This window comes from Podarcis liolepis (genome assembly GCF_965112155.1).
Source record: "Podarcis liolepis genome assembly, chromosome: 9".
Lineage (NCBI taxonomy): Eukaryota > Metazoa > Chordata > Lepidosauria > Squamata > Lacertidae > Podarcis > Podarcis liolepis.
This window is the reverse complement of record NC_139564.1, coordinates 20,555,543-20,581,894: the sequence shown is the minus strand read 5'-3', so window position 1 is coordinate 20,581,894 and position 26,352 is coordinate 20,555,543. Positions and strand designations below refer to the sequence as shown.

The 26,352-nt window shown below is 42.2% G+C and overlaps 1 protein-coding gene across 1 annotated transcript in view; it reads left to right on the top strand.

Annotated features, from left to right (window-relative positions):
- Positions 1–8,031: 8,031 nt before the first annotated feature.
- STPG2 (sperm tail PG-rich repeat containing 2) overlaps positions 8,032–26,352 on the top strand; it is a 211,510-nt gene continuing 193,189 nt past the window's right edge. The window contains exons 1-4 of the mRNA XM_083458810.1: positions 8,032–8,197; positions 11,632–11,741; positions 16,127–16,282; positions 18,471–18,635. Of these exons, the coding sequence (XP_083314936.1) occupies positions 8,092–8,197; positions 11,632–11,741; positions 16,127–16,282; positions 18,471–18,635 (537 nt within the window). The 5' untranslated portion in view covers positions 8,032–8,091. The remainder of the gene's footprint in view (positions 8,198–11,631; positions 11,742–16,126; positions 16,283–18,470; positions 18,636–26,352) is intronic.

The following is a 26,352-nucleotide window of genomic DNA, read 5'->3' as shown; positions in this document are numbered from 1 at the left end:
AAAGGAAGAAAATCTTTTATGTAGTTCATTATCATTATCATTAATTAAATTTCTGTACTGCCATTCACCCAAAGATCACAGGGCAGTTAACAATATAAAAACGCAAAAATACATACCATAACAACAAAAAGTAACAATACCACCACCCCACAGTTTTAAAGGCCATAGATTGTTTCATTAGCCAAAGGCCTGGGAGAAGAGGAATGTTTTTGCCTGCTGCCTAAAGGGATGTAAGGAAAGTGCCAGGCAATCATTTATTTCTACTTGTGGGAAAACTACAATGTGGTCTGCATGATGATTTGTGATACAAAAAGATTGATCCAGTTCATCCTTGGCTTGATGATCTTGTTGTAGCATGTTTCTACTTGAATAGTTAACCCAAACATGAGTGGCATACTTCACTTTCAGTTGTGGCCAACAAATAGTCACTGTGGATTCAAAACACTTTCAGAGAATAGGGCAGTAATACTGTGTGTTGATGACTGGCAGCTTAAAGAAGAGATTAAAATTCAAGGACGAAGAAGAAATGCTGAGGAAGAGGGGGGAAATCTATTATCACAAAGAATGAAAAAGATCATCCAAAAAGCGAAAGAGAGAGAGAGGCAGTTTTCTACAATCAATAGCACATTATTGATTTGGCTTTTTTGTTTTGTTCTGTGTGTCTACAGAGACAGAGTTTAGAACTTGGATAACTTCTTATTTGTTATTTTCTGTTTTGAGTAACTTTTGTTTAGAGGCAGTGTCAGGAACTGAATAGAAAGCTCTCTTGGTTTCCAGCTAAAAGGGAATGTGCCAAGTGCATTGTGAGCTGAGAGGGAAGCAACGTAGGCATTTTAAATGCCAGACTCTATAGGCTTACAATGCAGAGGCGGAGGTCCTCATACATTTTCACAGTGTGGACTGCATTTTAAATCCAGGGATTGAGTCATAGGCGCCTCCCACTCCCCATTCACAATTGTCAATATGATACTGTGAAGTCTAGCAATTGCACAGCATCCCTTGGTAACGGACATTTCTTTATATTTCGAGAGTCTGTTATTCATTCTGCAGTAATTCTGAATGCATGTTCACAGCCAGAAGCAAGGGAAAGAAACAGTAAAAATGTTCCCAGTACATTTCCATAGCCCATCATCAAATGCATTGGTATTCTGGAGCTTCTAGTTTAAAAAGCCTTATATTACATTACTTGTAAACAAATCTAATGAACATACTGTACTTATTCAGAACATAACCACTTTCTTTTCTCAACATGTGGGGGTCTGCTATTTTCTCCATAACAGAAGAGTTTATTGGCAATCCTTTAATGAGAAATCTAAGAACTATAGTATGTGCCCTGACAACCTCTTTACTTGATTACTGTAATGCACTGTCTGTGGAGCTGCCTTTGAAGCCGGTGTGTAAATTTCAGTTGGGTCTCAAATGTGGTGGCTAGGTTGATACCTGCAATATTACATAACCCTGGCTCTATATGAATTCTGATGTTTCCCTATCCTAATTTTTTTCTGGGTTGGATTTAAGGTGTTTGTACTTACTTTTAAAGTGATTGACATAGAAAGCAGTTTCATATCCAGTCAGGCTGTCTTTCCCAGAATTGTATACTTCACAGGTAGGAAAGCTCTATCCTACATGCAGCCCCATCGGCGCTATTACAGGGCATTCCTGACCGTTCTGCTACAAGTAGGGCTTCCGTTTGGCACTGACTTCAGCACTGAATTCAAGCCCCGCTTTCAGCAGAGAAAGCAGTGCAAGGTTCTTCTTTGGAAGCCATGGAAGAATCTTGTGCAGTCCTGTTTTTTTTTTATTAAACCTGGAGATAGAAAGGAAGGATCAGAAGTGTCGTTTCAACACAGCCCTGCCCATCTCTCAAAAAGTTGTGGAGCACGCACCACATTGGGATGTGGTATCAAGAAGGCTGATTGCCGAAGAATTGATGCTTTTGAATTATGGTCCTGGAGGAGACTCCTGAGAGTCCCATGGACTGCAAGAAGATCAAACTTATCCATTCTTAAGGAAATCAGCCCCGAGTGCTCACTGGAAGGACAGATCCTGAAGCTGAGACTCCAGTACTTTGGCCACCTCATGAGAAGAGAAGACTCCCTGGAAAAGACCCTGATGTTGGGAAAGATGGAGGGCACAAGGAGAAGGGGACGACAGAGGACGAGATGGTTGGACAGTGTTCTCGAAGCTACCAGCATGAGTTTGACCAAACTGCGGGAGGCAGTGGGAGACAGGAGTGCCTGGTGTGCTCTGGTCCAAGGGGTCACGAAGAGTCGGACATGGCTAAACGACTAAACAACAACACAACATCTGAACTGGATCTAATTATTCACCCATGGTCTAATCTAACAGACTATTTCTGGGGATTCAGAGAACTGTGGTGTAGACAGCACTTTCCCCCTGGGTCTAGTCTCCAAAGAATCCAGAGTACTGGGAGTACTGGAACCCCTGGCTTCTGGACCTGCTTAGGTTCTTCTCTTATTACAGCCTGGGGATAAGGAACAGAAGATTTTTACACTGGCCTTTGGCATCTGGTATGCGTGTTTTTGGAGACCACCTTATTATTTTGATTGTCCATACTTTCAATGCATTTAATATTGTGTTTTTGTACTGCTGTGGCCTGCACTTGCGTTGGATGGTGGGTAAGAAACCTAAATAACAATAATGACAGTAGCAACAACTGAATCAGCAGTTTTACATATTATTAACCCTGTGGCAATAAAAAATAATACATAGGTAAAAGGTTTATTTTAGTTTCCCCCAAACTTCGGCCCCTAGCTGTTTTTGGACTACAATTTCCATCATGCCTGACCACTGGTCCTGCTAGCTAGGGATGATGGGAGTTGTAGACCAGCAGAACATCCAAGTTTGGGAAACACTGATCTATATTATATCTGCACCGTCACACTATAGTTCACGGGGCTACCAACAGATGATGGTAGCTCTGTGAAGCACAGCATGCTGACAGTTGTAAATCTGCTTCAGCCTGGCACTGGGTCTGGAGAATGCTGTCTACTTCTGAATGGGACACAGCTGATGGCAGTCTTGGGAAATTCCATCCAGCTAGTTGCCTGCTCACAAAAACAAGCCTGTGAGAAAGAAGCCCTCCACCCCTGCTTTAATCGAACCTCTTCCTCTTCCGTTTTTCTGCTGCCACATGTGTGAAATATAAAGGTTATTTAACTCCTAGCACCAGGTGTTGTCTTCCACATGAAGTTCCAGATTTAGAACGGGTGTTTTAACAAGCAATCACTCATATGTACAGCATCCATCACTTAACCTTCCCTAATTAAATAAGTTAATTAACAAGCGTCTTCTTAAGATGCTATTCATCTTAAAAGATACAGCCACAGAGATCTGCTGAAGTAGGAGGGCTGCAAAATAGAAGAGAGGTTGGAGCATGTAAATGGGGTGGTCTCTCTGCAAAGAGGAGTTGAAAAAATGAGAGAGGAGGGAGGAAAAAGGGAGTAGTGGTGAACATGTGTGTGTGCGTGCAAAAGGGGCTACAGAATAGGAGAAAGGGAGAAATGGAAATGGGGGTAGTGCAAGGGGTAGTTGAGGAAGAGGAGGAAGGAGGAATAAGGGGGGGTAAAGTGGAGGTATGAAAGGAGCTGCATAATATGCTTGATTTCTCCCTCTCTGGTTGCCCAGGAATACACTTTTGGGGCCTCACAAATTGTTCCCTGTGTGAAATCCCTCATCAGGGTGTGCTGAGTAAATCATCAATACTCCAAACATTTGATTCCCCAGTCTTCTTCCTATTATATTTTCCTTTGATCTACTTGCCCCGAAGGCAATAATCGACACTACTGTGTTACCCATCTGGATCATTATTACCCTTGAAATGGTTCATTGTGACAAAGTTTGAAAATCTTGCTCAGCAGGAAAATGTTGCGAAAGATGCTATTTAATTAGAAATGTTGGCACAAGGATAATTAAGGAAAACCAAGATTTCTGTTTAGATGCATTAGTTATATTAGTACTAATTTAGGTCTGGATGGCTGGTAAACAAATCCATAACATGAATTAAAGTCACAGAACTTAAAAGTGTTCATGATTTAATTAAAAACAGGCTCAAGCTTCATTTAATTCCTGCATGCTAGCAGCCATTTTTGCTACGACGTGCAATGATTTAAGGACCCCCCTCTGCCACTATACTATCTTTCTAAGTCAGTCTCACTTTAAACAATTGAAATGATGGCTTTAGATATTAATCTGCATCTTACGTGCACTGGTAGATTACTGTAAAGAAACAGGAGGAAGTTAATTGCGCTGAGTATTGACTGAAAATGACGGGAATAGGTGCCACCTAGTGCTTTGTTTGGAGTACTGAAGTGTGCTACTTTATTTTCTCATTTTATTAGAAACTATATTAGAGGAATGAGTGGTTTTTTAAGATTACAAAATCTTCCCTTTTGCATTTATGGAGATGATTGCATTTTGATTATTGCAGCTTAACTACCATTGTGATACCAGCATACTGTAGTGCAGGAATTGAAATGTCACCTGCAAAGACCTTGGTTCCAATGAGCAGCCTTTTTCTTCTTCTTTTAAAGCAAATCTCTAGCCCTCCCAGAAAAAAAAATGAAGCAAACATAAAGCAAAATGTGCAGGTACCCCTCCAAGTGATTTCTGTGAAATGAGCCAGTTTGCCGGGGCCACCAGGTGGCGCGTTGGAAGATGGCCGACAATAACATCTCTCTGACCCATACGAGGTACTAAGGGGCTGCTATGGGAAGTATGCAGCCTTCCTAAACTCCCCCAGGATGTGGGGGAATACTGTCCTGCCAGCAGTGTTCACAATATACCCCCTGAAACGAGTGATGGGGGTGCTGAACACTTGGCACAGGCCCTCGGTGAAGTCAGATCTTCCTGACGCTGATTCCAATTAGCGCGTGCTGGTTGCTGCAGCTTGGAATTATAATTGAAAACATACGTTTGGAAATGAAGCTGAAAGCACATACATCAAGTAAGGCTCAACTGATAAGACTGCTGATTAATGGATCTCTGCGACCAGGAGTGACGGATGGATAAGTAAATCTTCTGATGAATTACCATAAGGAGACTGTATGTTTGGAACGAAGGGGGGGGGTGGAGTAAAAAACTCTTTTTTTCTCTGCATGATGTGACATTAATAACCCTTCACCCCAGATAGAAACAAGATCGTCGCGTTTCTATGAATCACAGGCAGGATTTTAAGAACTATGTGGGACGGAGTATAACAGGAAAGAAGACTGGAGAACGGTGAGAAAAGAGGAAAATTTCTATGACACAGTTTAAAAATGGTGTCTCGCCATGACAGGTTTGCCGGAGGAAGAAGGACTGGGGGAGGAGAATCAGGATTGTTTGAATAAGAAGGAATGCTGGAATGTAAATTTGACCTGACAGAACCCCCGGACTCATTTGATTTATTTGGTAAGCCTGAGAAAAATAAAGGACAGATCGGAGATTAATTTTGTTTATGGAAGCATTGTACAGAGGCTGTCCCGGATCGATATGATTTTTGGAAGAGTACAAAATCTACATAGAATGCCAGCTTTTAACCTGCTTGTGAAAATCATCAGAGATTGCAAAGAAAGGAATTTATGATAACAACAAGAAGAGAAAGTAAGTAAGAAAGGACTGTCCGGATCAAACTGGACAGAACTGTCTAATTAATGCAGTAAGATAAGTGATGCTGTTTTGGACTCGAGCTGAGCTTGATGTATGGGTACCCCCAACAAAATTTAAAATTTGGCTGTATAATTTGGAATCAATGTGATAATGTGATGTGATTGGCCTGTTAATAAAAATTATTTTTTTTAAAAAAGAAATGAGCCAGTTTGCCTACTCCTTCCTGCCTGTCAGTGTTTTGTGCTAATGTACGAAGTCAGAGTTGTGATAGTTACCGGTAAGTGAATTGTTTGGACACCAGGAAATACAAATCCCTAGAATCCCAAAGTGCTGCTGATTTCCCTTCCCATCTAGTGCCCTTTTCTGCTTCTGTCTTATTTTCTAATCATTGGAATACTTATAGCTTGCCCTTCCTTTTCCCTAGCGACCAGAAAGCACATTTCCTGTGGTGGTTCATCTGAGATCAGGTAGTCCCTAGATGTTATATTCTACAAATATTACTCTGTAATAAGTGTGGATGGGTGGTAACCCCCACCCCAAGAGGCAAATGTAAAAACTCTGCAGAGGTAGAATCTAAAGATCAGGCACTTAAAAATTCAATTTTACTGTATATATAACTCCACTATTCCCTCCAGAATGTTGCACTCCATCATTTAATGCTTTATCCACTATACAAAGATTAGAATGAAATATGCAACAGATACTCAGAGGGCCTTCATCGGAACAGTTGCCTGGCAACTGCCAATGACTTGCCTCCATTATGGGATGAGGAAGGTACATCTTAACAACAACTTCCCTGGCCTCAGATGTCCTCAGAGTTGACTTCCTACCTAGTGATGACAGGGAAGACCAAGAATTGCAAGAATTAACCATATACCATGCTATTTCTGATTATATTGGAAATCATTTTGAATATGATTTGCATCATGCAATTTTTTGTGAGCTGCTTTGAGTGGGCTATAGAACAGAGCGTAAGCATTCTAAATGAATAAAATGTAAGAAATAGAGAATTTCTTTTATTTTGCCTAAATATATACAAATAAATTTTTGTGTGTGTGTGTGTGTGCATGTATGCACACATGCAGGCTACAATAGTTAAGTGGGGTGACTGTAGAAAGAGTTTCTTTATAAAGTGTGAATGCGAAGTATATGCCCCCACCCCACTGCAATTTTTTATTTTTTGCTTCTTGGTCACCTTACAATGTAACTTGGCTAACTTGTATGAGTAATCTCGAACCTTTGCTCTGTGACCAGTGCACATTTTCTCTGTTTATGAAATACTATTGACTTGATTGTTTGGATTGATCCATAAGAAGCAGGTGCACGCAGCAGTGCTTCCTTCACCCCAAACTTTGCCTCTTACTGTGAGCAACGGAGCAGGTGTGGCAAGTGATGTGAACCCCACACTTCACCTACACAACCCCCAGCTTACCAGTCCCTTAACACACCCTATGGAAAAGCAGCACAAGAGGGGAAAATAAAATAAAAAGGGTTCCACCTACTGAATTTCTGCCTATTGCGCATCTACTAAAGACACACGAACCATTATAGAGGAATAATCAAAGTGCAACACTAGTTATATAGGGTGCCTACATTAGGTGTATGTTCACCTAAAAGTACCTAAAAACTATGGAGGATCTTTAGGTATGCAACTACGGCGGCTAGAATTTTAGTAGCAAAAAACTGGAGATGTGACTCAATTCTTATGAAGCTTGACTGGCAGGTGAAGCAGACAGAATACTTGGAACTTGCAAAAATGACTGGGAGAGTAAGAGGAAACTCAAACCAGAAAGTGTGTAAAGAATGGATAACATTTAAAGAATATCTAAAACAATACAGTATTGTGAGAATGCAAATCTCCAGGTCTAGATTGAATCTTGATATTAAGGAAAACTATAAATGTAGAAACTTTTCTGGATTTGTAACAGATATAACAGGAAATACTTAAAGGTTAAGAATATGTAGAAAGCACAATGAGGTGAATTGGAAGTCAAAAGTGTGTGTGATGTTAGACGATGTGTTGTTAGTTAATGTTTTGTTGTCATTGAGGTTATTGTTTTTGTTTGTGTTGTTATATGTAAATTGTTTTGCAATAAAGTTACAAAAAAACTATGGAGTATTTGGCTATGAAGCAATCTTAAAATGTAATTATTATGAAGACAAGGAAAATAAAACACAACCGAACCCCCACCCTTTCTTCTGGCTACTTCAAACTCAAGGGTATTTGGGGGCTGAGGAAAGGCTGGATATAAACGAAAGCTTCTTTTTATAGCCTTAAAATGCGACATCTTTCGTTAAAGCAGCCCTTCGTGACGGGAGGGAGTCCGCGAAGACACCGAAGCGGGCTTTGCAACGGCTGGAGTTGGATGGAAAGGGGCGAGGCCGCCGCCCCGGGCTTTCCTGGCAAGGCCGGCCCGGGCGGAGCGTTAGGCCTGCGGTCGCCATGGCGACGGGAGCGCGTGGTGGAGGCCGCCGAGCAGCATGTACGACCGCGCTCCCCGCGCCTTGACCTTGACCGTCGGCGGCACCGCGTCCCACCTGGGGCCGGGCTGCTACGAGTTGCCTCCCGACACCAAACGGCTCCAAGGTGAGACGAGGCGAGCGGGGAGGGGAGAAGCGCGGGCGGGCTGGAGGCCAAGGCCCGCTCCGCTCCGTGCCAAACTTGGCTTGTTTACCATTGGAGCTGGAGCGCGAAGCGTCTGCGGGGCGCCCGGTTCATTCATTCATATTTGTTTGAGATTTATACGCCGCTTGGTTGCAACAGCAGCAACCCACCTCAAAGCGGTTTACCAAAAGGATAAACTGGGGTGGAGGGGTGGGTTTATGTGTGGGGATGGGAGTTTGGCAGGGCAGGCTCACTCAGCCCGACCCAGAACTTTTCTCCTTGGAAATAAATCCTGTTATTGAGCCCAGTGGGTCTCAGTAAGGCTGCACTCTGAATTGGGTGGAGCATATTTCTCAAGGAAGACCACAGCCTTTTTCAGTTATATTTTTTTATAATCGCTACCTGTGTTTCATTAATTGCTCTGCTCCACTTAATTGAGCAATCGATGCACATGATCTTTTTTTAATATAAAAAATATTTTTATTAGGAATTTTAACAAAACATATTATCTTACAATATATCCTTAATTCCCCCCCATTCCCCCCCCCATAAAACAACCCCCCTCCACCCCCTGACTTCCCTCAGTTCCCATCTCTGGTTTCCCTGTAAATGCTATGCTTTGCATGTTGCAAAATTGTATAAATCCTTAAGTTATCTAACTGATTATTATCAATAAAAAGTTTGTGAGTGTTTATTCAAAACCTGCCAAGGAGTCCAGTTCAATTTGTTGCTTTAAATACTTTCTAAAAGGTTCCCATTCACAGTTATCCTTGTCCCATAGTTTAAGTGTCAATTTTGCCAATTCTGCACAGTCCATCAGTTTCTCTTGCCATAATTCTTTAGTCGGGGTTTCTTCATTCTTCCATCCTTGTGCTATTAAGACTCTCGCTGCCGTTGTTGCATACATGAAGATGTTTTTCAACTTCCTTGGCAGGTCTTTTCCTACAATCCCTAACAAAAGTGCTTCAGGTTTCTTAACAAATGTTAGATGAAACATTTTCTTCAATTCATTGTATATCATTTCCCATATTTTTTAAATTTCATTTCAATCCCACCACATATGATAAAATGTCCCCACCTTTTCCTTACACTTCCAACACATGTTTGAGCTAGTTTTGTACATTTTCCCTAACTGCACTGGTGTCGTATACCATCTATACATGATGCACACAATCTTATTGCTTTTCTAAAGCGAATATCCTGTTTTACAACAACAACAACAATAATATAGACAGGCATTCCCCACGTTCCGTATCATTGTTTATTTCCACTTAGGGAATTCCAGAATGTTTTAGACTTTTCAGAAGTGGCGTTTATTTAGAAGTAAAACACTTGAGTTAAATCAAAGGTCACATCCGCACCATACGTTTAAAGCAGATTTATACTGCTTTAACAGTCATGACTTTTCAAAAGAATCCTGGGAATTGTAGTTTCTTAAGGCTGCTGGGAGTTATAGCTCTGTTAGGGGTGAATAATGGCAGTACCCTGATTCTCTGGAGGAAGTCATGACAGCCAAGATGGTAAAAATGAGCTTTAAATGTATAGCAGTGTGCATGGGACCAAAATTATTCCCAGATTTTTACAATGTGGCATTTGGCATTCTTTCTTAGTTTCAAAGGTATGACACTTGTACAGAAATTATTCTTGGCACACTGCTCTGGTGAACAAATGTTCTAAAATGGGAAGTGGGGGATAAATGTCCACAATAGGGATCACTCAAGCTTTTAAGAGGAACTTAAAAGGCAGAAATGATGTCCAGGGGGGAATTTCAGAAATGTAATGCTTTGTCCTGCATCTTAGGCAAGTCAATTGAAAAATTGCACTTGTTTTAAAAAAGCTCAACAATTTTGGGGTCTTCCTAAAAAAATATGGCAATCCTATTATGTGCCTCAGGTTCAAAAGAGGTTTTGAGGAACAACTGCAAGACAAAACAATATATGCAATAACAGGGACAAATACAGCAAAGCCTCAAATATCATTTGAGCCACAGCTTCTCAGGTTGTCCTAATGCAATTTACTCAGTCTAGCAGCATGAGGATATGAAAAAGTTTTATCCACAAGAATTCTATTCAAACTGCTCAGATGCCGATGGTGTTTAAATAAGGTATATGAAAATCCAGTGTCTCTGCTATTATTATTGGAATGTAAGAACTCTGCACTTGTACAACTCCCAACTCTATAGAGGAGAGCAATGATGTAGCCCATACTAAGAAAAGAAAAGAAAAAGAAAACTCAACAGCTGCAGTTTATTACAGTACTGTTGGTTCGGTACATTATAAATAAAAGTGCTTCAGGCATATTGTTCATGGTTACATGAGCAGAAAAAGAAACTCTCATTTGAAAGACAACTTGTGTGCTTGGCAGGCAACTGGGCATTGGATCTCAGCAGTCCAATTTAAAAGCAGTGTCTTCTTAGCATTTATTTTTCCAACCCAGGTTTTCTTCATTATTTAGGATGAGAAAGATTTCTGTACTTGATGCATTCTCAGTGTGAGATAATGGTTAAGGGCTTGATTCCTCAATGCTTGCCACAGTTATCATTTACCCATTTGTGGCATTTGTATTTTTTTTGAACCAGAGCACAAGGGCAGGCTTTTAAACACACTTTATCCCAGTGGCACACAAATGGAAGTATATCAACCTCCTCATATATTTTATCATTATTTATTTATTTTATTCTAACATGATTACATGAATTGGATACCAACCATGGCATTAATCAGAATAATACTGTTCCAACTATTACCCATTCTTTTAGCTGTTAATTCAGAAAATGTGTGAGGGGAAGTCATCAATAGTTTCTCGTAATGAAAGTGCAGGATAAAGGTCCTATCATGCAATGGACCACACTAACTCTCATGTAAGCCGAGTGCATTTTCTTCTTCATTGGTGATGTCATATGCAGCAGAACATGCTAACTTTTCACCTTAGTTCAGAAGGCCCCAACAAATCTAATTCTAGATTTAGCAAATAATGCTGATGTTTATCAATTGTTTATATTGCAAGTATACAGTTTAGAGAGACTAATGGAAATGAAAGATTTTATTTCTGGTCAGCCCTGTTGAAAGTCTAGGCAGATGCGGTATTTACTTGTGTTATTTTAAAACTCGTTTGAACATACTTATTTAACCAAAGTTTCCTTTGCTACATTAAATGCTGCTATTAAAAATGTCTCTCGGTTCAAATGTGGCATGCTGGGGAGGGAGGAGTGCTGCTGTTTGAGAACAAAGTCAAAACCCAATTGGTTGAGCAGGAGTTGTACACATGTGTGTACACAGGCACACACAGTAAATAAAGAGAGTTGCATTGTCATATCCGTTGACATATTTTGAAAAACGAGATCTAATAACTTTTCATCGCTGAATGATGACCTGAAGCAAATTCTAACAAATTCAAATTTCATCCCCTCCCCCCAGTTGGCTATGCTCCATTTCTTTCTTTCGCAAGTCGTGGCCATGGAAGTATTTATCAGAATGCTGAGAGCGATGTTCCAGGACCGGGATCCTATGAGATCGAGAAAACACAGGTAAAATTATACTGGTTGAATAAATTTGTTATGAAAGGTGGAGTTTGCAGTTCTAGAAGCAGTAAGTAAGTCAACAATTTAGTTGGACATGGAACACAATCTATACCCACTTGCTGTTACTGATTGAGGGAGACTTAAGATAGTATGTAGGTGCCCACTGGTGAGGCTGTGTTCTAGTGGGTGGAAAGCTACTACTATTGGTAGCAAGCAGAAAGCCCTGAATTGTAGCATTTCAGAGGCAGGATGCTGGCAGCTTTGACTGATCTGGACCCTAAGCCCCATGGATCTCCCAAGGGACTCAGTCCTCAGGCCCCTCGGCTGTACCAGCATAGCAAAATGGTAGGGAGAGCCACCTGCACCCTCCACCCTGTCTGGAGCGAGCCAGCAGGGCTTGGGATGTAGCGGTGGACCTGCCACTCCATACCTCCATGGTGTCAAGTGAGAATTGTATTCAGCCTATTTCTCTTCCAAATTAAAAATGTGCACAAAGAATTATTGTATCCCAGAATGTACTACTGCTGGGTGCTGAGTAGAGATTTTAAAATTCATTTATTTTATACTCTTATTTTTCTGCATGATATGAAATGCCTGTCAAATTATTCTACTTTCCCCCCTCTTGTGGCTCACTGCATGTGGTTCTGGCAGGTGTGGGAGCTAGGTTGAGATTCTTGATATGCTCTGCTAGTACAGCGTGCAGCTTTAAAAGCAGAGTGAATGCACATTTGAACAAGTGATGGAATGCAGATTTTGGAATATGGGATATATTTTAGCAAAAATGGGCAAACTAAGTGAAACTTTTTCAATTCGATGTATTTATCTGCAAATATCAAAAGAAGATAAAAGAAGCTGATATGCAGCTGAATGCAATAGAAATAGGTAATTAGGTTCTTCAAAATACATTTTTCTTAGATATTTTTGTTGATTGAATTTAAAATGTTCTGAGATGATTGGGGGATTGATAATGCTCAACAGATAGCTGAATGTTGGGCACTCCTGAATCTTCTCCAGATCAGACTGAAATCCAGGCTAGAGAAGATTTCTAGGCCATTTGAGCCATTTTGTTTCTTTGTTGGTTTGGTAGAGGGCTGCTTTGAAGATCTGCCCTCACTCAGCTAAACTTCACGTGGGGTGTAAAAGCATCAGACGGTACCCATGGTGTAAGACAGTCCCCTGTGGAGGTGGTCCTTTGGCTCTCAACCCTCAGTTTCCTTGGCAGCAGATATTTAAAAGAGCCCGGTAGCAAAGAAATGGATAAACATCTGGGTGTGTGCATGTGTGTGCTTTGCAGGACTGCTTTTGAGAAAACAGGTGTGGGTGGGCATAAAACCCACCATTACAGGAAGAATATATTGTAAGAGTGGGTGGCCTTTTCCATCTCCCATTTTCTTGCGCACAGATCTAAAGAGTAGCCCATTAGCAGACAAATGGGTTTCTTTTTAGAGCCTCAGATTGGGTGACAAATGAACTGAGTTATTTCCAATTACTTTGGAAAAAAGGAGTTCATTTCCAAGTCTATACAAGGGGAGCAGCAGTCAGTTTTCTCATCTAGGCATTATACAAACTGCAGTGCCAAAAGGTAAGGGTTAGACATACATTTCTTGCTAATATTCCACAGTCCCTTCCTGTCATCTTTTAGAATTGATACATATTATTTTTATAGGCAATAACCTATATATTACACTTAGGGCAGCAGAATTTGCTTTGGAAGCAAAGAAAATATGAACTCAGTATATTAAAGATCACAGTGTGATTTGTGCTTTTGTTAATCTTACTTGATATCCAGTATTTTTAATATAAGGACCATTTTGAGGTTTAATATAAAGAATGAGTGGTTTTATTAGTTTTTATTCTGTTTAGGAGTATTGGAGTTATTGTTGTAATATTTGCTTTGTATATCCTGGATGTTTTACTGCCTATATTTTTTTTTCAGATTGCCATGGCTATAAGCAACAAAACTTGTATTTATCAAATATAACAATATTTTCTAAGATGAAAGTCTTAAATATCCCAGTTAAATCATCTCTGTGAGGTGGCTGTTCAAGTGGCAAAACTAGAATGTCTATAAATCACAGTAGTTGTGTCAAATGTCTCAGGATTAGCAATCCTTTTAATTCAACCAACATGTTTCAATATTGTAGTCAAACTTTCAAGCTACCAGGCCTTGTAGCATATGACTATTTTAATAAACAAGATAAAAAAGGGAAGCAGGAAGGTGTTTTGTCTCCCAAAACAGATGGATGCCAATCAGGAAGGTGTTTGGTTTATCGTGTGCATTTTATTTAAAGTTTGAATGCCAAATGTTGGTTCAACATCTGTGAAATATGTGTGAGCAAAGCTGCTAGAGTAACCTGTAAAGAAGGTTAAAGTAAGTTATCATACAGAAGATTGGTTTTTCTATGCTATAGGTATTTGTTGGTTCATTAGTCATATGCTAAGCATGTTCTCTCTGGTGGAAAAAAGAAAGTAACATGGTTACTATCAGTATTATGCTTAGGTTTTGATTATTATTGTTTAAACAGTAAGGTTGAAACAATTACTTTAGGGGTTTTTTTATTCTAAATGTGTTTTTGAATCTTTGTTACCTTTTCAAAGCAAACATGTTCATTGCAGCAGTTTTTATTCACTAGCTTTAACTTATATTTGCAAGCAAATGACTTTTAGCATTCTATAGTGTGCCCACAAAGCAGATTTGAATTTGACTGCCCTTTCCACTTTAAAAGGATGAGATGTCTGCATATTTATTTTTTGGCAGGCTGGGAGAGGCAATCTAAAGGAAGTATAGAAAAGTGAGATGGAAATCCTGGTGCAAATATTAGTTTTTACTGGCTGCTCAAAATCCCTAGTAGGTTGCAAACTAGGATGGCATTTACCCTGGGCTCTGAGTTACCTGAAAAGCAGAACATTTTTAAAAATATTTCTATCCTCTTTGAATTTGAAAAGTTTGAAAAGTTTCTAAGTACCGTATTTTTCGTCCCGTAGGACACTCCGTCCCATAGGACGCACCTAGTTTTTTGGGGGGGAAATAAAGGAATTTCCCCCCCTTTATTTCCCCCCAAAAAGCAGGTCGGGGAAACCGAACCAGGTCGAGGAACAGCAGGATGGCGGCGCTGCGCCTCCCTGCTGTCCCCCGAGCTTGTGGGGCTGGCCGATGTCTGCCCGGCACGAGGGGCACTCTGCATCAGGGCGCCCCCCCCTGCGGGGCGGCAGGCTGCTATCCGCAGCATGGGGAGCCTTGCGGGGAACTCCTGCAAGGCTCCCCACGCTGCGGATGTCTGCCGGGCGCGGGGGGTGCTCTGCTTCAGGGCGCCCCTCGCGCTGGGCGGCAGGCTGCTATCCGCAGCCTAGACATTCCTGCGGGACTGCCCGCAGAGCTGCCTAGGCTGCGGATGTGTTCCTGAAGCCTGGAGAGCGAGAGGGGTCGGTGCGCACCGACCCCTCTCGCTCTCCAAGCTTCAGCAAAAGCCTGCATTCGCCCCATAGGACGCACCCAGATTTCCCCTTCATTTTTGGAGGGGAAAAAGTGCGTCCTATAGGGCGAAAAATACGGTAGCTAAGAAACACACAGTTGAAACCAGTATCAATTCAAAGCAATATCAAAACATAGACAATCACAACAATAACCAGCAGCATTAGTAAAACTCCCTACCCTGAGCACAGAATAATAAACCAAAATCGGTCAGCAAATCACTTAACAGTAAATATTCTGACACAAGTGAGGTATAAAACACCAGCCACCTACCTCCGAAAGCCTCTCAGAATCACAAGTGGAATTCACCCTGTGGAAACAGCCACTCAGGGCTGGGTCTCAGATGCTGAACAGAGTATGTGGGAGGCCACATTTGCACGAAGATGGTCCTTAAGGTACCTAGGTCCCAGGCTGTAGGGCTTTGAAAGGTAAGAGCTAGCAATTTAAATTGGGCCTGAAGATGAACATAGTCAATATTCTATCGTAGTCATTGCTAACCTGTTTGTCTGCAAGTGTTCTAGTCCACCAGCTATGGCAGTGACACTTTGGACAAGTGAATATTTTGACTTTTTTTGGGGTCTTGGCAAGGTGGCCCCTTGTAGAGTACAGTATTGGGGCCCTTCTGGCTGCGGGCCTGGTACATCTGTAGCCTCTGTACCTGCCTCTTGGCAGCTCTGATGTCATTTACAGTATATGGTGCTGTATAGATAGTCAAAGAATAGAATCATAGAATCAGAGTTGGAAGAGACCACAAGGGCCATCGAGTCCAACCCCCTGCCAAGCAGGAAACACCATCAGAGCACTCCTGACATATGGTTGTCAAGCCTCTGCTTAAAGACCTCCAAAGGAGGAGACTCCACCACACTCCTTGGCATAGTGGCGATTGTCACATTCATGGGCTATTTTGCTTAACCTCTAGAAAACCGTTAAAGGGGGCAAGAGTCCTCAGAACAAAGAGAAACGTTTCCGAGAGATCCGTGCCGATACTCCTGGTCCTGGAACATATTGCCAGCCTCCTTCAATGGGTCTAGACACCAATAGGATAAAGAAAGCATCAAAAATCTCTGCAGCACAGGTACATCAGCATAAAAAGGGATATATTGTAATTTTGTTGTTTATATGAACTGCCAGGGCTGATTACTTTTTTCCTATGTGAAGAAGAAATGCCCATGTACACTGAGAAATTTACAGCGATGTCTCTTCTGCTGTAGTTGAAAGCCTGTGTAGTATCCTTCTATTGCCCTTATAGCTAGCTCTGCTACTTGCAGAGGGCTTCAGTGCCAGGCATCAAATATCCACATGATGCTACTTTATTGATTAGGTAAAACAGCAGGACTCTTTCCTAGTGAGGCAGAGCAGAGCAGAAAGATTTTATTCTTTCTTGCCAAGACTCCTGAGAATATTACGAAACCCGGAATGATTTCCACCAGTTTCTTCTGATCCAGCAAGCGAAGGTTATAAAAGCACTCCCCTCCTTGGACCCAAGGTCTTTGGGTGTGGGTGTGCACCCAAAGGTTTCTGATTCAGTGTGTGCATTTATTACACTCCCCTTCTTTAGAGGGCTCCCTTCATTTGTCAGAAAGAAGTTGGTCTTGGGTCTGCTTTTGAAATATTTCTATTTTTGGTGGAAGCTGCGATTTTTGAGTAGATTTCAGGGTGTTGGTGAATTTGGAACTCTGCTCCATTTCTGCTGAAAGATGAGTAACCTTCTGTACCGCAACTTTGCCACAACAGCGGTACTGTATATGTCAAGGATTGCTACCGTTGTTATTTCAATCGAGTACAGGAGGCTTGTTCAGAACATACATACAGTGTTGCTTCACACAATGCATCCAAACATAATTCAGCTAGGCAGAAAATTTGCCATTCGTGTTGTATATGTTTTCTTTTCTTGGGCTCAAGTCTCTTTATTCTTTACACAGCTGATGTCAAGATACAGGAGATGTCAGGCTGGATGACATCTCATTTAAATTAAAAGCGTGTAAATCTTATACTGCACACAAGAAACATGTCATTTTGTAAAGAATTCCCTTTAGATTCATGTTCCGTGCCAAATCTGTTAACTATGTATTTGGGTTTGGTGTCTGCATCATCAGTGTGTTTAACTTCAGGACTCTCTCTAGTTTTCTCTTGGAAGTCAGCCCATGTAATCAAAAATATAGCATTGCTCCCACTAGAAGCAAGTACAGGTAACTTGCATCTTATGCATATTACACTTGTGCAATTGCAGGTTTTATGGGTGGGTGGGAAATAAATAATTGGAGAAAATAATTGGGGGGGAAAATCACTGTGCCTTCTCTCCATTTGTTTATTTCCCCCCGTCTACCTGCGCACAGCTGCAGTCACGGGCTTACTAGGCTTTGGGAAGGCAGTGCAAGCGTTCTGGCATGGTACAAAAATAGTTAAAGAAACCACGGGGCACCTTGCCCTCCACCCCCCCAAAAGGCCGAGTCCTGTGAAGATTGAGTAGCTTAATGGGTATTGAGTTCTGACTGCCTGGAGAAAAATGGAACACTGGGAGCAGTTTGTCTGGTATCCTGAACAGAAGCCCTCCCCATTACAACTTTTTGTTGCAGGCCCCACTTTTGTTTTGTTTTGTTTGCTTACTTGTTGTTGTTTAGTCGTTTAGTCATGTCCGACTCTTCGTGACCCCATGGACCAGAGCACTCCACACACTCCTGTCTTCCACTGCCTCCCGCAGTTTGGTCAAACTCATGTTTGTAGCTTCGAGAACACTGTCCAACCATCTCGTCCTCTGTTTTCCCCTTCTCCTTATGCCCTCCATCTTTCCCAACATCAGGGGCTTTTCCAGGGAGTCTTCTCTTTTCATGAGGTGGTCAAAGTATTGGAGCCTCAGCTTCAGGATCTGTCCTTCCAGTGAGCACTCAGGGTTGATTTCCTTACTTGCATATCCTTACATATGCTAGGCCACGCCCCCCAGCCGGCTGGATTGGCTGGCCGGGGGGCGTGATGCGGCTGGGACTCCCTGATAATGCAGGGGCTTAGCTACGCCCCCACCGTGCACAGGGAGGCCACGCCAGCCCGCAACATTGCCCCATGAGGAAGTGGAGCAGCCTTACTTTAGTCAAGTGTGCAGAGTCAATAGCTCATAGATTTTCTTAAGCGTGTCTGTTGAGAAGTGGAAAGGATACTCATTTTTAAGGTAAATTCCACTGGACATGAACTGGACAACTTTAATCGTGTTAAGCTGTTAGAAAGATGTACTATATCTGTGACAAGGTATATTGCATTTGTTTCCACAGAAACTTGCAGAATGCATCAAAGTCTTCCGGAAATCAGAGGCTCCCTCTATCCCTTCCCAAGGACAATCATTTGGTTATGAAGAGGCTGCTGATGGCACTCTTTTAAAGCATAATCCTCCTTCAAGAGACACTACTTTAGGTCCAGCATACTATCAGACAAAAGGTGTAAGTAATTATAAAATTTTGCATTATGGGTGTCATGACTTGGACCTCAAGTAGCACTCCAGACACAGAAAGGAACCAGCCAGGTGCTGTGAGTCAACATCAGTGTTAGAGGCAGTGAACTCAAGTGAACCTAAACCTGACAGCTGGGATCACCTGGAACTCAAGGCTCATTAAGTGTGATTTGTATCTCCATAATTTCAGGGTCATTGACATCAGGTAAAGTTGAACTAAGGGCTTTCTAGGTTTGGGATGAAACTGGCGCCTACTGTGTTTCTGCATCAGTGTGACTGGTTTTTAGATTTAGTGGGTGTGTCCCTGTATAAATTAACTTTTTTATTGCCTCTCATAGGCAGGTCGTAAAATTCATTTTTTTGTTCTGCCACTACCTATTTTTGTTTCATTTCCTGACTCTCCCTACTCCTCTGATTCTTTGGCCTTCTTAGCCCTGCTTATATTTCTGTCTTTGTGGCTGTGGCACAGCAGTAAAACACATGCTTTGCATGCAGAATTTTCGTACTTTGGTTCTTGCTATCTCCAGCTGAAGAAGAATCAGGTAGCAGGATACCCAAAATGCTTGAGATCCTGGAGACAAGGGTGCTGGCCCGGGGGAGCGTAAAAATCACGCCTCTCCACTCGGGTTGGTGTGGTTACGAGCCTGTCTGCCTGTCTGCGTGCTCCCCTGTCCGCTCCTCTGGTGGTCAGGCAGGGGCGCCGACTTATAAAAAATATTGGGGGGGCCCATACCGGGGTCCTGCCGCTGGTTCGCTCGGGTAGCCGGGAGAACGCAGTTCGAGGTGGCGGTGTTGGGGAGAGACCCTCGCTCAGGGCGCCACTAGACTTGGCGGCCGGCGGCCTATCTGGAGGGTTTTGGAGCGTATTTCGGCGGAGCGATTGGGGAGGAGGGGGCTTGTTGCCGGATTCTTCAGCTGAGCCGGAGATCCGCTGCTGGGGGTCCCTGGGCCGAGTTGTGAGCACGGCCTGCTGAAGGGAGATCCAGCCGATTGCGCGACGGGGACGGCCGGGGCTCTCCGGCTAGGGCGCGCGGCTGGCTGGCTGGCGAGGGAGCAGGTGGGGAGGAGGCGGGGGTCCTCACTCTCTTAGGAAACGCACCCGCGCGCCCGATTGCCACGAAGTCCGAAGGGTGCGTGTGTGGAATTAAAAAGCAAAAACGAGATACGGGCAGGGCAGGCAAAGAGTTTTCTGCAAGAGGATGGAGGGCAGGTTGAAGAGAAAATCACTCAGGATGAGACAGTCAAATCAGCCATGATAAAATGGGCTCAGGATATTGGGTATAACATCATGTTTGAGGACTGGGAAAGGTTATGGACCACCGGAATGAAATTCACGGCATGTAATGCCTTGAAGGAAAATATTATGAAAATGATTTATAGGTGGTACATGACCCCAGTCAAGCTTGCAAAAATATATCACCTGTCTGATAATAAATGTTGGAAATGTAAGGAGGCTGAAGGGACATTCTTTCACCTCTGGTGGACTTGTCCAAAAGTGAAGGCCTTCTGGGAAATGATCTATAATGAGTTAAAAAAGGTATTGAAGTATACCTTTCCCAAGAAACCAGAGGCCTTCCTCTTGGGCATTGTTGGCCAGAAAGTGTTAAAGAAGGATAGAACTTTCTTTATGTATGCAACTACAGCAGCAAGAATACTTATCGCAAAATATTGGAAGACACAAGATTTGCCCACACTGGAAGAGTGGCAGACGCAATTGATGGACTACTTGGAACTGGCTGAAATGACTGGCAGAATCCGAGATTTGGGAGAAGAAGCAACGGAAGAGGACTGGAAAAAATTTAAGGACTATTTACAAAAACAATATAAGTTGTATGAATGTTAAAAATTTACACGATTCGGAAACTATAGCTTCAGCAATTAGATTTGGGAAACAGGAAATTATATTTTAAGTAAGAAAAGGTCAAAATCTAAGGTAATACTATGTTTAATTTAAGATATAAGTAACTGATGAAAAGTATGTTAAATTTAGAGGTATAGTATTTGAAAAGTACAAAATAAGGTACGAAACAAGGTAATAATTTGCTGATATCTTTATTATAAAGAATGCAGGGTAAGGGAGATGCGAGGAAGTCCAGTTAGTTATATAAAAAATGTGTTGAATGGTTGGTTTTCTTTTCTTCTTTTTCTTTTTTTCTTGTTCTTTTACTTTTTTCTTCAGTGTATGTTTCTAACTTTGTATTTGAAAACTTAATAAAATATTTATTAAAAAAGAAGAAGAGAAAATCCTTTCGCTTTTCTGGGGCTCAGGGAAGTCTCAGAGCCGGAGGTTGGGGAAGGGACCCCCTTTGCTCTGCCCTCTTCTCCCGCCTTAGATTTGCATGGGGGTCCCCGCCCGAGCTTGCCTGGCCACCGGGCCACACAAGGGCCGCGCTCTACGCGGCGCACTTTGCTAGCCGTGCAGCTGTCCTCCGCGGCTGCGGAGCGGCCCTGCGCCGGTGCCCAGCTCCTCTGGGCGCCCGCTGCGCTGCCAATGACAAGCGGGCGACGTCGCGGGCGGGGAAGGCGTCGCTTTCTTTCCCGATCCTGCATCCTCCCAGTCTTCCAGCCCTTTTTTGGGTTGGAAGCTCGTCTCGTTCGCCCTTCTCCTTTCTTCACCCTGCGCGCAATTTTCCTCCCTCGTCTCCCTCCCCATTTCTCCTTCCTTCCTGACTGACTGACTGACTGACTGACGGGCTTGGGCTCGGGCTCAGGCTCGGGCTCCGGGTCGGGCTCGGGCTCCGGGTCGGGCTCAGGCTCGGGCTCCGGGTCGGGCTCAGGCTCAGGCTCAGGCTCGGGCTCGGGCAGCCACAGCGTCGGCGGTGTTGGCGATCGGCGGCGCGGGGGGATGGCCCTCCCGGGGGAGCCGGCGCTGCTCAGTGGGGTTGCCAAGGAGACAGGCCGGCCGCCCCCCGCCGCGCCGGTGCCCGTTATTGAGCTGGTGCGCGCCGGGCGCCCTATAAAAGCCGCGGACGCGCCCACCGCCGCCCGAGATTATTGGGGGGGCTGAGCCCCCCCAAACGAATTTTTGAGGGGGCTCGGGCCCCCTCAAGCCCCATGGAGTCGGCGCCTATGTGGTCAGGTGAGGCATGCAGGCTGCTCTGGGTTCCTTGGCTGGTGTGGGCTGTCATAGCAGGGCGCCCCTCCCCAGTTGTCATTGTTGGCAAAGGAGAGAGTGGGGCAAGAGCTAAAGGAGGAAAGAGGAAGGAAGGAAGGAGGCAAAAGGCAAAAGGAGTGAGGGAGGAGCAAGGCAGATAGGACTGATGGAGAGAAGGAGCAGAGCAGACTTGACCCTGATGGCCATGGAGAAAGTCATTGGCATAGCTTTAAAGGCGACAAAAAGCTATTTTTTTCACCATGGTCTCTCCTGGTTTCAGAGGAGACTCATTGCAAGGGACCGGAGGGTAGGTACCAATACATCTCCTTACCTAGGTTACAAGGGAGCATAGGTACACATCTGCCCGGAGAATCTCTTCCAGTCAAAATATATTGGGCTGGATAGATACAATACAGCTTCTTCTTCTTCTTCTTCTTCTTCTTCTTCTTCTTCTTCTTCTTCGCTTTTCATGGCATTCATGCTTGGATTTAACCAAAATTTCTAAAACCATAATAAGCAACCATTGTCTTCTTAAAGTTTAGTTGTAAATTACTTATTTTCAGCTAAAAAAGCAACATGCTATGTGGAAAACCATAATGTTGCAGTTGCTAATTATAGCTATTTTACAAAATGCTTGCAGATACTTCACTGTATTATAAAGCAGCAATTTCTTCTTTCAATAAGATTGAATAGAATAACATTTCTAGAATAGTGTTTTGTTCAGATATGTTCCCATGGTGTATTTTCTAAACCTACAATTGATGTTCGTTGAAAGCACACATGTTGCTTGTTAGAAGCCGTATGGAAGTTCTGAGGTATGCAAGCAATCCTTGTAATTTTAAGCACACCTCATCTTTAGTGACAGAACAATGATTTAGAGTTTGCAATTGACTAAAATATGGAATCACTACAAGAATGCTTGGAATTCTCCATTTGTTCCTTATAATATGCTTTTTCAGTCAGTGCATTAGGTGGCAGCAGAGTCACTAAAATGAACTACTTGTCTTTGGCATCATAAAACATGGAGTGAATTTTACTTTACTCAAGTTGAGTTACTATGTTAGATGAAGAGAATGAAAAATCAAATCTTTAACCTTTTTGAAAGATTAAGAATTCTCTATTGGAAAAGTCATACATGATTCAGTAGATGCATCCATGATTTCTTTGTGTTTATGAATTATGTACAATATAATTCGGCTCCAAATATTATTATTTATCTAAATAGTTGAAATCTTAATATCCAGTCAAAAAACGATCTACTAGTTGGTTAACAATGATCTATTTCCAGACGCATACTTAAACAACAAAACACAATATACTAAACAATAAGCCAGTTATTTAACTACTTAAACAACATGAGCCAAAACAAAATCAGAAACTCAAAAGGCTAGCCAGAAAGGAGAACCTCTCAAATCATGGAACCTTGAAACTTTTATTTTTTCAAGGAGGGGGGATGAGCAATCTTTGTTATCTTGTGCAAACAAAGTAGCACTGTGACTGAAGTACACTGTAACACTAAAACTGAAATGCTGAAAATAATATTCTAATGGTACTCCTGTACTCAGATGTAAGTGCCATTGTTTTCCTTGAGTCATACTCCCAGATAAGTTGTGTGTCACAGAGAACAGGGGTAGGCAATTGACACAATTTATTGGAGTTAGTGGTATCAGTTACAAAGACATGGACAAATGTAACATTGGTAATCATGAGTAAGAGATTGGGAGCCAGTGTGGATATACTGTATTTTTCGCTCTATAAGATGCACCAAACCACAAGACGCACCTAGTTTTTGGAGGAGGAAAACAAGAAAAAAAATATTCTGAATCTCAGAAGCCAGAACAGCAAGAGGGATCGCTGCGCAGTGAAAACAGCAATCCCTCTTGCTGCTCTGGCTTCTGGGATAGCTGCGCAGCCTGCATTCGCTCCATAAGACGCACACACATTTCCCCTTACTTTTTAGGAGGGAAAAAGTGTGTCTTATAGAGCAAAAAATACGGTATATATTTCCTTTCCCCAGCTCTTCAGTACTCCAGGACAAATTTTATCCATCTTTGACGATGGTTAATCATTGCATCATCACTGATATTAAATAGGTTCTTAACCTGATTTCAAATCCTAGTTAATTAGGGAGCCTGGATAGAAAACATACAGATGTAACTCTAGACTGCTTAGAAGACGAGGGAGAATTTTCATTGGAGGACTAGTGGGAGGAATGTTTCATTTCTTTTACCACTTCCATTCTCCCATAAGGACATAAGGAAAGTCTGCTGGATGAGGCTCATGACCTATCTATTCCAGCATCGTGTTCTTACAGTGGCCAACCAGCTTCCTGTGAGAAACCCACAAACAGCCCCCAATCTCAGGAGGACTCTCTGCTCCTGCAGTTTCCACCAAGTGATGTTCAGAAGCTCACTGCCATTAACCACGGAGAGCAGAACTATTGCTAGTAGCCTTTACGCCCATGAATTTGCCTAATTCTCTTCTAAACCCACTCGAGTTGGTGTCCAACTTGATCATTTGGTTGCTTGATCATTTTGGTTGCCCTTTCCTGAAGAATTGCTTGCTGTTGGTCTTCGTGTTTTTAGCAACATTCTCCTTAAATTCTTCACTCAAGTTCTTCAAGGCTTTATACGCTAATAGCAAGGACCGGAAGACCTTTAAGAAGCCCTCCAGCAAGAGCAAACGTTAACTTTCTCTTTCCTGGCAGCTCTCTGAGTGGGAAGGAGAGGTTTGAGATGGGGATGGCAAGCAACAAGGGAGAAAAAAAGTTGGCAGAGAAAAGGTCTACACTACCAACTTTTGGCTCCAGCCCCACCCACTGCCAGCTTTCGGCCCCTGACAATTACCTCTGAGGGGAATGTAGCCCTCAACAGAAAGTCTAGAACCCGTAAGTGTAATCTCATCTGGAGCACAGAATTGACTTCAGAGGGTGGACAATTGTTTCAAGAGGGAATAAAAGAGGGGGATAAACAAGACACCAAAATAGTGAGGTTTACATGAAAGCTGCCAGTGCATACTTACAGAAAGATCATTGGAAACCTGCAGCTGTTATAAATAGTGGCAAATGTTGATTAAAACAGAAATGTGCAATGTCTGTTTCTGTTTTGGGAAAGCATATTTCTTTCAGGCACAATGTCTGTGTGTGGAGATTTGATGGTGATTACACAAAGTGTCTAGCGGCTGTTTTGCAAAATGCAAAACATTTAATAGCTAAGCAAGGTTCCTACCGAAGCATTCTGAGATGTGACAAATAGTTGTTTCCACTTGAGGCAGCGTGGGACGTAATCCCAAATCTGTGTTTTCCACGTTCCTCTTTCTGGCTAAGAGCGCTGACACTGATGGATTAGGTAGTGGCGAGAACATGCTGGGAACTACCTGTGCGCTGCAGCACTGAAAGACAGTCCATTAGTGCCAGAATTAATGCACTCTGGGACTTTTAATTCTTCATGATATCTATTTCCATATTTAATTACGGGAAAGTCATAGAAAAAAAGTTTCAAAGCACCTCCATCCATTTTTATTGTCAACAGGAGTGGCGATTAGTAATTCTTCAAGTTATATTGCAATGTTCACTTAAAATAATGCACCTCCTTGCTGAGTTTGCTTCAATTAAACCATATTTTATTTGCTAATGACATAGCAAGTTGACAGCGACCTTGAAGTTGGCATTGTCAACACTTCTTGGCAAAAAGAGCGTGGTGATTTAGAGTTAAGAGTGCATCAATTTATTCTTCAGTCTGCCTGTGTTCTTAAAAGGTTTTTTAATTCCATTATGCATGGGGCATTTTACCTGAGTAATGTACAGGTTAGTGTGTTAAGTAGCAGTCAATTTATATTATTTTTAATGCAGAGCTTAAGCTGTATATGGAGAAGGAAATAATGTTATTCATGCTTATTGAGTTTGAAAAAGAATAGGCTGTAGTTGTTAAAATTGCCTTTGGAGCTGACTCACTAAAGTGTTCTTTGTAAATGTCAAATATATATTGACCTTAAAGTTTCTTCATGGACACTTACAAACATTTAGCTATTGAATTAGAGTTCTGTATTGAAACAATTATTCTCCTGCTATTATGTGAAACTCTAACAAGAAAAGCAAAATATTTTTAAAAGCTATCCTTAGTTTGCAGATATCCAGCTGTTGTGGTTAATTATTAGTTTTTGTGAAGCTAGGAAATTATTATTCACCAACAAAAAAAATAAATCAAATTATAAATATTTATGGACTTTTAAATCCTTGATACTATGTGGTTTAATGTACACTCATGGAACAGGCCATATGTTAAGAAGTTTAATATTTCCAATAAAACTAGTGCATAATAAAACACTCTTCCCATAATTAGGGCTTCAGAGCATCTTGGGAGAAAAGATGGCAGAAGTATGCATATGGGAATGAAAATGGCAGGAGCTAAATAGAACTAATGTCTGCATTTCAGTCTGCATTTCAATGTGTCAGTTTGTGGGCATATCAGAGAAGTCATTTGTGTTTCTTCATTTTATTGAAGAACGTTAAGTGCAATATGTGATATAGAGACTTACTACTCCATTATGAAGCAAACAATACTGGAAAGTATTAGCCAGTACTAAACACTCTGGATACCAATATTAAACACTC